Consider the following 13798-nt stretch of genomic DNA (forward strand, 5'->3'; position numbering starts at 1 on the left):
AAGGTTCTCGCAGAAGCAATGGTGGTTCGTGTCAAAACCAGAATTGTTGAGACGGGTGGTTGTGACGCATGTCTTTTGCCAGCAATATTTGAGACGTCCCAAGTACTGTACGCGATGACGGTGAGGAGTAATGGATCTGCCGGAGCCGATCAGAACTGTTCTTGCCGTATCGCGGAGGGAAAAGCAACATGTCTCCCGGTTCCCCGCTGACAACAGCTTGGGACACTGCAACCCCGGAGTGGCATGTATCGTCAATCAAGCACGGCTCGGCAATCTACTCACATTTCCCTCGAAACAAGGATTGCGGTACCGTCCTGAAGAAATGAGACGGCCGTGTTTTGAGAAAATCTCCATATCCCCCGAGATCTGTTTGGGGTCCCGTCATTGAGGAGGGGATGCGAGATGGACAACTAATTTCGTGTTGACAGCTGGATGGGGGATTGTTTCATGCACCATGCGCCACGTGCCAAGGTGGTGCAAAGGAGGTAGTCGAAGCGAGCGAAGTAGGCTGGCGATAATACATGGCTGTTCCGCAAGCCTTCTTTTGACACTGATGAAGCGAAAATGGAGACTTGGTATGCAAATCTTCAAAGCACCAGCTGGACGCGCCTCGGTACTGTAAGGCTCAAGCTGACGGTACACTCAACATGGACAAGTGCGCACGAGAAGATGGGATGGGATGGATGGTGGCATGCATAATGAGAGAACCATGCATGGAGGCCCGAGCTCGCAGGGAGAGTGCTCGCCAATTACAGCACTAGTGCGACCAGTCCACCCTTGAATCTTTGTCTTTCTCGCCAAGCACCGTCCTTGCCCCCTAAACTGGAGTGGAGGCCAGCCCGGCCCGCCGCTCTGGAGATTGGGGAGTGACATCCAATCCCAATCCACCTTGTCTGCCCAGTGCTTCATCTGTCGTGTTCCTGTCCAACGACCCTCATTTTTTTGGTCCGTCGTGTACTGTCGATTCCCCCTCGATGTCCAACAGACACCACAACGTCTGAATCCCATCACGAGAGCGCCCCGTCACTCTTGCTCTGTCTCTTTGTTCAGCCGCTTTACATTCTATCCCTCCTTTTTTTTTTTTTTGGCCTAACAACGCTGCCGTACATTTCATCTGATGAGATCACCCCGATCCACCCCTAATCCCCCCAATTCCAGCCAGCATCTCCAGTGCATTCCTCTTCGTTCGACATCCGCCGGCCACAACAGGACTCGCTCACGTTGCTGATACACTCCGAAGCTTGCACCGCAGAAAGACTCTTTACTTGCAGAAGCTTCCGTCTCCGAGGCCCCCCTTCCCGAGCTTCTCGACCGCTTCCCATGCGCGTGGGCCCCTCCCCTGTGCTCTGTCAACAGCCCTGGACCAAGCTTATGCTACGTGTCTGGCATCTTCCTCCTTCTGTACCGCGAACGCTAGCCCGAAGAGCTGATACTGGATCCCGCCTACCACTTGTCGACAACTAGCTGGTGGCAAGCCTCGGCTCACCAATCCTAGGAAGCATGTCGTTGAACGGGCTTGACGGAGGCCTGATCAAGGAGGCACACGAAGCTGCTGCGGCCGAGCCAGGAGGATGGTATGGTTCTCGTGATATCGACATGGTTGGAATCCCTGGCTAAGAAGCTTCATAGGTTCCTCCTCAAATATGCCAGTCGAGATGAAGTCGCCGTCCTCAGTCGCGGCAACGGTGGCATAGTTGAGATGCGAAACAATATTGCTCAGTTTGAGGAGAACTCGCCCCTGTTCGGCTTTCTGCGATACCGCCGACGGAATGTCATCATCAAGTACTTGCCTGAAGGCACATCCCGGCTCATACAAGGTAGCTATGACGGCCCCTCCCCCTCCCTTCTTCAGGGATCACGACTGATGGTGTTTTTGCAGCTCGAGTGACCGTCCACTTCAATGCCGTCTGCGAGAGGTTCGCGCCTTACAACACTACCTTCTCGATCTCGACCGCCAAAGAATTAAAGGACACAAAGCTGTCGGCTGCTTGCTCTCTGCATGCCGCCTCGGGTTCCATCTCGTCTTCTACCAGTTCTCTCAGAAGGCGACGTTTAATGGAGATTGCTGAGGAGGAGGAGGAAGAACAGAGAGCCAGCAAGAGACAATCGGTGGTTCACGAGGATGACACGGGACTCAACGAGGATGACCCATCAGACGCGTCGACAACGCCCAAAACACCTGCACCTGTGCCTCCGGTCACCTTGAACGCTGATTTGGCGTCGTCTCCCGAAGAAAGGGAATTCTCTCCGTCGTCTGAACCACCAGACTTTGTCGGCGCTGCGCGGCCAACGTTACCGACCGACGACAGCGAAAGGCGGATGTCGACCCAAACGGCGCGCCCTGACCTATACGGCTATTCCTCCTACCCCTACGGAAAGCCCAAGGTCAAGCTCGGTCCACGGCCGTCGCTCGATGTCAGTGGCCGCCCCAAAACGGCAGGCACCTTCCGACCTGTTTCGCAAATGCCTGCAGGCTTCAAGTCCCGCTCCTACTCTAAAGACGGAAAGCGCAAGAAAATGACAGACAATAATGAACATGATCTTGTTGAGCACGAGGGCGAGCTTGCCGAAGTCGCAACTGCAGCATCGATCCCACTACCCGAAACGTCACCAACGTTAAACCACGAACTGATGCGCCCACCTACGAGTTCTGGCCGCCCCGCGACAAGCTCTGGCGTCTCAATGAAGTCTCCCGTTCTGTCCACCTTCTCCACTTCGGTCAAGCAGACCATGACACCCGAGAAGGCACGGCTCATGAAGGCTATGCAGATGCGTGAGAAGCGGAAACAAATGACCCTGCAGCCTACGGCGGTTCCCGTGCCCGACAGTCCAGTGGAAGAAATTCCCCATGCCGTCGACGAAGCGACCGCCGACGAGACCCCGACAACACCCGAGCGAGCGGAACATCAGCTGTCTACGGTCGTTCTCGAACCCGGCCTCGCCGGCGACGCCTCAGCTATTTCCACGCAGACGGACCCATCCGAGTCAACGCGCAGTGACTCGCGGCCCACCTCTCCGCTCGTTACTTCTTCTGAACCTGAACAGTCGACCAAAGCCTCTTCGCTGTCCGAGTCCACTGATGAAACTGTTCGAGAATCTCAGGCGGGAAAGGATGCTGATGAAGCCGACAGTATCCATTTGGGCGGCGCAGCTGACGAGGACGTGGACAACCCGAGCTCAGAAGTCGCTGTTGTTCCTGCGGAAGACGCCGTCGTCACTGTAACTGCGGACATTGCTACCGCACCGATTGAGATGACTCCCATGCCCAGCGCGCATTCGAGACCGGCGGAGGAGCAGAGCACTCCAGAAAGAAGTCATGCTAAAGAAGGTTCCGAAGATGCATCAATTGAGCGAGACTCGGAAACGCCCCTGACGCCGCCGATCTCCAAGTTTTCAAGTCATGTCGCCGCGCCGCTTGCCAGGCTGACCTCATCTGGGGAATCCGAAGCACCACCAAAAACCCCGACATCCCCTCAATCACCAAGCCTTGCCATTCCAACGTCACGCTTCTCCAGCCGCGAGCACAGCAGCCCGAGATCGCCTGCACCCGAGGTCCCTACCATCGTACCCCCCTCTGACGATGTCCCTCCCGCGCACTCGCTATCGACAAAACCAAAGGCAGACGTTGAAGCGACTTCAGGGAGGAAACGCCACTCCAAGCGTAAGACCATCGAGCCCATCCGCACAGATCTCGACACACCAGAGGTTCAGTCGGAGGTTCATCTCTCCGATGACGAATCCTTGATGAACGAACTCCAGTCAGCTACAGTCGAACAAGCACAGCCCATGTCTGTCTCAAAATCGCCCATCACCCCGGTATTTCCCAGTCCACAGAGGCATGCTACCATCGCGGGCAACGCTAGTAGCACGAAGGGCAGTCCGCGCAGTGTTGTACGAACGACTTCGAATCCCGTTCGTGGAAATCTCCTCACTCCAACCGACGTTTCGCAGAGCTCGGCTCGGTCTTTCTCGTCTGGCGCGGCCTATTTACATAAGATCACCCAGCAGCAGTCGGGCAACCAACACCTCGCCCCCAAGACCGGCAAAATGGGTTCGAAGATCTCGCAACGTATCAAGGCTCTTGAGCAGCTTTCAGGCTCCTCTGCCAACAGCGAAGCTTCGTCCCGCGTCAACGCACCCTCAGCACAGTTCTTCTCCGTTCGTAAAAACAGCACGCGAGAGCCTTCTAGGTCTCCCTCTGTCGTTGATCGTGCCACCTCTCTGACCCGTCAGCAGAGGGGTAGCCCTCCCAGCACGGCCGTCTCAGAGTCGCGAGACGCATCTCCAGAAATGAGGGTCCGACGTGAAAGGTCGACGTCCGTCGCCAGCAGGCTGTCCATGTTTGAAGGACCCATCATTCCCTCGCCAGATTCGATGCCGCGTGGCCGTCCAGAGTCCGTTTCCGTGACCGCACGCATTGTACGAGACCCTAGCCAAGCTACTGCTTCGCTCGAGCCCCCGAAAGATCCGGCTGAGTTCAATCGTTTGGACTTCAAGATATCTCCCCTCGAGGTAAACCACCAGAGGGCCGAGTTGGTGTCCGCATCCATTCCCCGCGAGACGATTCAGGAACGAAGGGCATCGCGAGAGAAGCGCATGTCGCAGGCACAGGATGATGATGAGGACGCAACGCCGCGCCGTTCTTCCCTCAGCATCGTCAAAGACTTCATCAAGGAGCGCCGTAAGTCCTTGTCCACTGCCACCAGCGACGTCCTTACGAGCGGGTCCACTCCGCTCAGCCCTGGGCGCTCACCCTCTTCGCGACCTCCGTCGACACACCACAACAGTGGGTTCCCACGTCGCTTGTCGATCAGCAGTCGACGCTCCTCCATCAGCAAAGACGCAGCCGCCGGCGCCATGTCGCCCTCCATGTTCACGGAAACGAGCGGTTCTGGCGATGAGAGCAAGTCAATGAGCAGCGACAAGAAGAAGAGTCGCGCTGGTAGGTTCATGCGCCGCCTGTCGTCGTCGCTCAGTGCCAGCCGCGGCAAGGTCCTGTCTCCCACAATGATCTCTCCCACCGTTCAAGAAGAAACTCTAGCCGACACGATGGCTGCCCGTGGTGTCACTCGTGAGAGCAGCCTGCAACAGTCCTCAGTCTTGGCCTACATGGGCGACGTGAACGTCCAGTTTCCCGACAATCTGCTCTGGAAACGCCGCACCTTGTGTCTAGACTCACAGGGATTCCTCCTTCTTAGCGCCACAACTGCTCCTTCAATGCACAAGGGCAAGACTGGCGGCGTCGGTGTTAAGAGATACCACCTCAGTGACTTCCGCAACCCCTACACCCCAGATGTCGAGATTGAGGAGCTGCCGAACAGCGTGGTCCTCGACTTTGTCGACGGATCGAGCCTGCAGATCGCGTGCGAAGGTCGTGCGGGTCAGCTCAGCGTCCTGCACAGTAAGTCAAACTCCCTGTACCAAATCAAATCGTGCACTGACATGCGTCAGCTCTTCAAGAAGCGCATCAAACGCATGCCGCATTCGGTCAGTGATGACCTCGAATTCCTCCCGCACACAACTCTACCCTCTCCTTCGTAATACCTACATATCCTGCCTCATCGGCCTCTTTTCTTTGTCGACAAGAGCTTCACCAGCCCGAGATAACCTTTACGCCACTTGACGACTTTCCCCGCTTGGCAGGGCCGAGCGTGCCCCCTTGGCACTCACGGCTGTATCACATTGGCCTTATGCCAGCTTCTCCCTTTCTTCGCCTTTGTCCTCATTCGCACCCATTTGGATTCCAGTTTGAACATGATACCAAAACAGCACCGGGAGGGAAAGAAGTATCGTTCGTTGCACTGGATTGCATCGAAAGGAGGGCATTTGAAGTTGTTGCTCTCTTTCGTTTCCGTCGTGTGACCTTAGATACAGGCCATTCTCGTCACGCCTCACAACTCCCGCGGACCGAGCCCTTTGCATACGTATCTGCACTTTTGTATTTTGCAGAGCCGTGGGAAGGGGGGGTCAATGTGTCGGATCTGTGAAAGTATATAGCGCCAATTGGCCTCGCGCCATCATTGACCGGCACTGTTACTGCACTTTGGGCCTCTTGATGAAAATGATGATCCAAACCTTTGACATGCGTTAGGCCTCCCTTGGCAGAATACAAAAAACGGATGCAATGCCGTCTTGGCGCCCAGAGTTGAGACGCCGGCTTGGCTGTGGAGAGACCAATGGTCTCGATGAAAAGCTTGCACTCAAGCTTTTGCCAATGCTTGTCAGGGTCCCTCTTATCCGTGTCAGGATTTGGGCGACATCGATGCCAACGTCTGCAGTCAGGCAGACCATCTGCCAGTGAGTGAGAAAACACCAGATTTAAGCTTGCGTCCGATGCCGAAAAGCAGGTCTTGTAGACAGGGGCCTGATGCGTGTTTATTTTGCAATAGTGAGGTTTAAGGTAGTGGGCTAGCCGGACTAGGTCTGGGTCCAGGGTCATCGTACAGCATGACCAGTCCAGGGCTGATGTCATCAGGAGGGTTGCCACTGCGTGGTGCCTCCAGGCGGCCAGGCACCTGAGGTACTTGGTCTGAAGACTGGATAGAAAGTGGTGAGCGCCCGTTGAGACGCATTCTCCCCCACCGATTGCGGAATGTTGCGGACACTGCCTCGGGGAGCCAACTCGGGCCAAAGAGCATTCGCCAGAATGCCCTGCCGCGCGGCGCCTTGACTGTGATGAACATGAAAAAGGCCAAGGGGCCTCGAGCAGCAGACGTCCTTGGAAGTACGCGAACCTGTCTCCGCGTGCCTTGGAGGTACGACGCCAAAAGCCCGAGGACCACGCTCAACTTTCAAGGCGCACGCCCACGCCCCCATGCACCCACCTAGGTACCCTGCGCCAGGCCTTCCTCGTTTTCGCAATGTTGCCCCCGATTGACCCCACCACCGCCAGCGCTAGCCGGTGTCGCCGCGCCGGCATTTCAGGACGACTTGCTGCAAGCGACTTTTCTTCTCTTGTGCTTGTTTTGTTTCTCGTCACCACCATTCAATGGCTCGTCATCTCGATGCCCTGATCGCAAATTCCCAACAGTGCGCATCATACTGACCGCCGAGAGCACCAAACGGCAACTGGGGCTGTCTCTACCACTCTTATCGCTTCGACAACCCCCACGAGAAGCAGCGTCGCCCACCTGCTGTCTGAATGTCTGGATCCAGCATCCTGATTCCCACCCAGAATATCGATTGGGGCATCATCTGCCTTCCCGTCCTGGGCTGCATCGTCACCAGCCTCGACAGTATCGCATGCTCCGGCTGAGCGACCACTCCGAAGAAGACTCGCGCGAAGAAACCCCGAACCAATAAGCACGATGGCGTGGGACCACCTCTCGATCACCAGTGCCCACCTGGTATACATCATCCTTGGTGGCTTCACCTCGATATTCATGCTCTGCTCCTCTTTCATTAAGGAGCGCATGTACATCGGAGAAGCCACCGTTGCCACGCTTTGTGGCATCATCTTTGGACCACATGCCGCAAACTTGATCGACCCAAAGAGCTGGGGTAATGTCGACCTGATCACCCTCGAGTTCTCCCGAATCGTCCTCGTTGTCCAATGTTTCGCCGTCGGCGTAGAGCTGCCCAAGTTTTACATGGAAAAACACTGGAGGTCCGTCATCCTGCTCCTCCTTCCCGTCATGACATTTGGCTGGCTTGTCGTGAGCCTCTTTGTCTGGTGGGCTGTCCCCGCCATCAGCTGGCTCGACAGTCTGGTTGTCGCCGCCTGTGTCACCGCCACAGACCCCGTCCTCGCCTCGTCAGTTGTTGGCAAGGGCAAGTTCGCCAAGCGAGTGCCAAAGCATCTTCGAGACTTGCTGTCTGCCGAGTCGGGCTGTAACGACGGCATGGCCTTTCCCTTTGTGTACCTCGGTATCTACCTGATCCAGGAGCACATGGACGCAAGGAAGACCACCTACCACTGGTTTGTGTATACAATCTTGTACGAGTGCATCTTTGGCGCCATCTTTGGATTCGCCGTCGGTTACATTGCGAGGCACGCCATTCGAGTGGCCGAGAAGCGCGACCTCATCGATCGCGAGAGCTTCCTTGTCTTCTACTTTGTCCTCGCCCTCTTCTGCGCCGGTGCCGGCAGTATGTTAGGCATGGATGATTTGCTCGTAGGCTTCGCCGCCGGTGTCGGCTTTTCGAACGACGGCTGGTTCCACGCCAAGACGGAAGAGTCTCACGTCTCGAACGTTATCGATCTTTTGATCAACCTGGCGTATTTTGTCTTTCTCGGAACCATTATCCCTTGGGAACAGTACAACAACATTGCCGGCGGACTGACTGCCTGGCGTCTGGTCGTTCTGGCGATTCTCGTTATCTTCTTTCGCCGCATCCCCATCATGCTTGCGCTCAAGCCTTTCATACCGGACATCAAGACATGGCGAGAGGCTTTGTTTGCTGGTCACTTTGGTCCCATTGGCGTCGGCGCCATCTTCATCGCCATTCTTGCGCGTGCCGAGCTTGCCTACGAGACGGCTGTGCCACTGAGCGACACTCCTCCGACCGACATTCCACATTACACCGTGGTTGCCTTGATTTGGCCCATTACAACGTTCCTCGTCATTACTTCCATCATCATTCACGGCTCTTCTATTGCCGTCTTTACCCTTGGCAAGCGCATCAATACGTTGAGTCTGACAATGTCGTACACAACCTCTCCCGAAGACGGCCCGACGTGGATGAACCGCCTGCCTCGCATCTCCTCGCAATCGAGGTCCCAGGCGCGCTCCGTTTCTGAGGAGGATGAACTCAAGATGCCCGACTTCCCCCCCGGCACTCTGCCCCCTGTCGGTGTCACCGGTCAGTTCTTGCGTCGACAGAAGGAAGGCGAGAACGTCAAGCAGGGAAGTCGATCATCCTCTGCCCACCGCCGACGGAGAAAGTCGCGTGACTACGGCGTTGGACCTGGCGGACCCGTGTCGCAATCGGCCATCTTCCCCTCGACACGGCAGTCATCCATGGAGCCTAGCACCCACGGCAAGGACTCTACAACAGACAGCACTCCGCAGACGCTGGTCGAAGGCGACGCCGATCGATACGATGAGAAGATGGAGCACAGCTCAAGCCGCCAGGAATCGCCCCAGGAGGAGGACGAGCAAATCAACATTTACGAAGAGGGCAGTCACATTGTGGTGGAGAACCGTGATGGTGACGTTCTCGCCCTGGAGCCCAGTAACAGCAGGGGCAAGGCTGTATCCGACGATGCCGAGGCAGCAGCCAGGCCAGCACCAGTACAGAGGTCAGGGTCCATTGTTAACTGGACCAACTTCAAGCAGACCGTCAGCGGAGTCTACAGGGATGAGATGGAAAAGCGCAAAGTCAAGAGCGACCCGAAACACGCACCCGCCCGAGCGTACCAGTTTGGCAACACTGTGAGTAAAGCTCTCTTCATGCTGTATTCGTGATAGCATTCTAATCATTCGCAGATTGTCATTGAAGACGAAGCTGGCGAGGTCATCAAGACGTATGAACTGCCCACGGACAAGCAAAAAGACGGCCCCGACCTACTTCAGCAATGCCAGAGATACCTTGGTCTCGGTGGATCGTCCGACAAAGCCCCTGTAACGCCAGGGGCGGAGGGCGAGCCGAGCGCGCCGGCGGAGGGACTCTTTAAGAAGGGCTGGCTTTTCGGAGGTGCCAGCGGGAACAAGGCTGCCGCCCAAGAGCTTGCAGAAGACAAGCAGGTTCGCTTCACCATTGGCGGGGCTGGTAAGCGCATGACCAAGGACGACTTTATCAAGGAGATGCGTAAACTTGACCCCAAAACTCGCCACGATGTCGTCGAACAGTCATCGGCGCCACCCGCCGTCAAGACGTTGGCTAAGCAGACCGGCAACGCGTCTGGCTGGGGCGAGAAGCAACCTGAGCGGCGGCAGCAGCAGCCGCAATTGTCTGAAGAAGCGGGCGAATCTTCCGGTGAGGCCAGTAGCAGCACCGACAGTGAGAAACGACGCGAGGCTGCCGTGACGGACGAGCCGCTCCGACCTGTCAAGATCTTGGATGACGCGGACGGCGAGCAGGAGACCCCGGCCGAGCGTAAGCGCAGGCTGGCAGCACTGGGAACAACTGCGGGCGACGACAGTGATGATGAAGGAGACCCACGTGTGCCACCCGTCAAGAGGGGCATTCGATTTGCTGATGGCACAGGCCAACGGCGGGGTGGAAGATGATCGAGTCGCAGTGGATCAGCATGGCGCATTTCAAGAGCATCAGTATGAGCAGCAGCATCGCAAATAATCGGAGTGGCGTAGCACATATTGACAGGTACTTTTCTTCGAGATCTTGTGCTTGGTGTGCATGACTTGACACGTCCATCCGCCCTATCGTGAGCCGTATCACCTGTTTAGCCTTTGAGGACCAGTATTACCTCCAAGTTGTACTTGCGCACGACAAATCTATGCCATGCCATGCTCGGCATCCGTCCTCACCGTCAGGATAAGGATATTGTGGCCTGGGGTGATGGTTCCTCCGAGGTGTACGACTGTGAAGTCAACTTTGTAGCCTTGAAGTCATCGTGGGGTGGCCTTGAGTTCGTCGAGGCACAACGTGTCGCCCGTGATGTATATCCTGTGGCCTGACTTAAGATGGGGAGCTGTAGGAAAAGTTTCTTCGGGCGCGTCTTTAGGCTTCAACAACGACTCTTACGAGACATCATGGCCTAGCTCAAGCTTTCACCCGTTCGTAGGCGGTACGGCGTGAGAGATAGTGCTGGTCACAGACGCCGGCCCGGGCGGAACATGCTCCCCCGGCATGGCCGTGATCTTAATGCTGGGTCGCCGAGGACAGTGCTGCGTATCGTTTTTCGTACTGGTCATCGATATACTCTCGAATCCCTCCACATGTACAAATTAAAGGATGTCCTCAGATCTAGCTTGCTTCGTCATCAAGAACTCCCGTGCGAGCCTCGCCAGCAGAACACATGTAGAATCTTGGTTCGACTCTAGGACTGGAGCCGCTATAGCCTGTAGAAATTGCCCTGTGATTTCATATCGATGAGGAGACGTCTTCCGACCGTGTCTAAATTCAAACACGAAGAGAAGGGACTAATGATCACGTCAGTTAAAGGTTGCTTACCACCTATGAGTAGCATTTGCGAGTTCATAGGGCACGAAACAGATAGCTTTCCCTGCCTCATCCTATGATCGTATACAAGCACAACAGTTTCTTTTATATACTTTTCGATTCTTCAGGCGTCAAGTATCATGCTGTATTACTCAAGCCAGGCACGAGTTGAACAGCCCAAACCTCGGCCCCCAGATCGTATCGAGAACCCATCAGTCGCGCTAACAGCAAGAAACGTCCGACATCCCGGAGATGGCGTCGAGCCCGTCTAACGATTGTGGAGACAGCTCCTTGTTTTTGCCTGCATCTGGCATAGTCATTATAACGGTCCCAGACTAAAAGTTCCGTGTTCCAGTTAACCGATTCTAGCTTTGCGTGACGTACCACTCGTCTTGTCAGCGCGCGGGATACAGTCGATTTCGTCCTTCTCCCGCAAACTCTTTTCAATTTCTGCAACTCGTATCGTCTGTCCCTCTGTCATGTCCGCAGCTTTTGGTGAATATGCATACCCGAGTATTGTCATCTCTGCTGCTCACTGCCGCCTTCTCCTCTAAAGGGGCGTTGGTCCAGGGCCAGAGCACGACGGGACCTTCGCCTGACGACAGTGGATTTTCGAGGCGCATAGCCACTGGGGGTAAAGTCGACCGTTGAATGGCGACCCAGGTATATTGGCTGACATTTTCACCCAGCGGCTGTATTAGGCGATTACATCTATGTCGATGGTGGCCTTCTGGTAACCCAGAGCGGAACAGCGACCTCCAACGAGTCCAGTTTGCGACACCCTCCTGTGCTAGCATGCCCATAATCTGATATGTAGCAGGTCCTTACATGCTACAAATTCCAGCAAACTCATCCTGGTCGAACGACGCAATATCATTTAACCAACTATATTACACAGGGTCACCGCGGAACAACTACCCAGACATTTTAACGAGCTCGGACGGCGGGAAAATGATCTCTTGGGGTGGCGTTTCGACCAATGAACAAGCGAACAGCAGCAGCGAATACCTCTGGACCATGCAACCCGCCCTGAGCGGCATGTCATGGAACTTGGAGCGCGTGGATACTACGAGTCGACGTACGACAGCCCAGCGTTCGGCCGGGTCGGGCGCTGTGGTGTGCAACAACACAGCCTTTTTCATTGGAGGATGGGTCAATGTCGATACTGATCCGAGTGTCGATGTTCCTCGGACTACGAAGATTCCAAAGGTAACCACATCAATGTATGACTTGGAGACCGGCATATGGTCTACGTCAACAAATGGATTCAACGAGAATGACACATACTATCATGGAAGCGCGACGTGCCTTGCCAACTACGCAGAGAGCGGTATTGTCATCGTACTTGGGGGCGAGACGGGTCAGACGGCCGTATACAAGGAAGGCGAAAGATATGTCGCCTTTGACCAGGTGCACATATATAGCATACACAAAGACGAGTGGCTCAAGCAGGAGACGACGGGATCTCAACCCTCGAACCGGAGCCACTTCTGCACCGTCTCTGCCAACGGTACCAACGGAACGACAGAAATGTACGTGTCGCTCCCATAGGTCAACACGGCGCCATTAGCTGACGCATTGACAGATTTGTCTACGGCGGATTCAATAGCCAACTGTCAGAGGCTTACGATGATCTGTACGTGCTGACTATTCCCGGGTTCCACTGGACCAAGGTCGATTATCCCTCTTCTTCGCCCCGCGCGGACCACGCGTGCGTCCGGGCAGGTGGGCGGCAAATGGTTGTGATCGGCGGCGCCAACCTTGGACTCAGCTCCCAGGAGGCTGTCTATGAGGATGTCGATCCATGGGCAAACGGACTTGGCGTCTTCGACCTGGTAAACCTGAGCTGGAGTCATATCTACTCCAGCGAGAATAATGATTATGACACGCCCACGTCCATCTCGGACTGGTATGCTGCGGGGTAAGCCGGTTTTGTTCTTGGGTCATGCAGTTTGCTGACCGTCAACAGAAATATGAAACAGATCGAATGGTGTAGCGATGAAGTCAAAGACCTCTTCAGTGGTGCGGTTGACCTTGATGCTGTCCGAAATATCGCTGACATGTCTAGGTCACTACATGAATGGCAGGAACGCCCCCCCGAGTAAGAACTCTACAATCACCATCATCACGAGCGTCGTCGGAGGAGTAACTGGCACAGTAGCTGCCATGGCAATCGTTATCGTCTGTGTCTGCATGCGTCGGCGGAATAAGGAGATCAAGTCAGGGATAACCGTACACCGCTTCGCAGATGCTGGTCCGCCCGGGACGGTAAATCGCCGAAACGACACCTCAATGAGCGAAGTGCAAGGTCATTTGGCCCCGTCATCGGCCTACATTCCAGCCTGGACGGCGACAAGCCAAGCTTCCACGGAGCCCAGTCCGTTGACGCTGCATTGCACACAGCATCCCATTGCCGAACTGAAAGCCGAAGAACCGCGATGGGAGCTGGAGGCGCCCGTTTACCCGGTCGAACTAGAATGCAATCCGCCAGGCCATCGGAAATTCTCTTTTTGATACGGCTATGGAACTTTCGAAAATAGATTTGATGAATCTTACCACTTTGTTTAAGAACACTCAACTGCTTTTGTGCCCTGCTACCTTGTGGAAAGCCAAATATGATCGCGTTTGCTATATTATTGAAGTAGGCTTATCGTTTTCCAGGTTACCCTGAAGGGGTGTCCATCCGCTAGTGATTCCTGGTGGAGCACAGCAGCTTGCGGCTCATTCTGTTCCG

General features: G+C 55.4%; 4 protein-coding genes across 4 annotated transcripts; 3 read left to right on the top strand and 1 right to left on the bottom strand.

Annotated features, from left to right (window-relative positions):
- Nucleotides 1-1500: 1500 nt before the first annotated feature.
- On the top strand, nucleotides 1501-6082 carry VDAG_09698 (uncharacterized protein; the record flags this gene model as incomplete). Its single annotated transcript, XM_009658659.1, has 4 exons — nucleotides 1501-1574; nucleotides 1630-1817; nucleotides 1880-5401; nucleotides 5452-6082. The coding sequence occupies 4 exons, from the start codon at nucleotides 1501-1503 to the stop codon at nucleotides 5493-5495; spliced, it is 3828 nt and encodes a 1275-aa protein (XP_009656954.1). The 3' UTR covers nucleotides 5496-6082.
- A 1225-nt stretch (nucleotides 6083-7307) lies between these two features.
- Nucleotides 7308-10172, top strand: VDAG_09699 (Na+/H+ antiporter; the record flags this gene model as incomplete). The annotated part of the gene is made up of 2 exons (XM_009658660.1): nucleotides 7308-9374; nucleotides 9429-10172. 2 exons carry the CDS (start codon nucleotides 7308-7310, stop codon nucleotides 10170-10172), a joined length of 2811 nt encoding a protein of 936 aa, XP_009656955.1.
- Nucleotides 10173-10511: 339 nt separating this feature from the next.
- VDAG_09700 (uncharacterized protein) lies at nucleotides 10512-10654 on the bottom strand (the record flags this gene model as incomplete). Its single annotated transcript, XM_009658661.1, has 2 exons — nucleotides 10512-10594; nucleotides 10648-10654. The coding sequence occupies 2 exons, from the start codon at nucleotides 10652-10654 to the stop codon at nucleotides 10512-10514; spliced, it is 90 nt and encodes a 29-aa protein (XP_009656956.1).
- A 1361-nt stretch (nucleotides 10655-12015) lies between these two features.
- On the top strand, nucleotides 12016-13578 carry VDAG_09701 (uncharacterized protein; the record flags this gene model as incomplete). Its single annotated transcript, XM_009658662.1, has 3 exons — nucleotides 12016-12596; nucleotides 12650-12985; nucleotides 13047-13578. 3 exons carry the CDS (start codon nucleotides 12016-12018, stop codon nucleotides 13576-13578), a joined length of 1449 nt encoding a protein of 482 aa, XP_009656957.1.
- Between the last annotated feature and the right edge of the window lie 220 nt (nucleotides 13579-13798).

The sequence above is a fragment of the Verticillium dahliae genome, genomic scaffold (assembly GCF_000150675.1).
Source record: "Verticillium dahliae VdLs.17 supercont1.28 genomic scaffold, whole genome shotgun sequence".
Lineage (NCBI taxonomy): Eukaryota > Fungi > Ascomycota > Sordariomycetes > Glomerellales > Plectosphaerellaceae > Verticillium > Verticillium dahliae.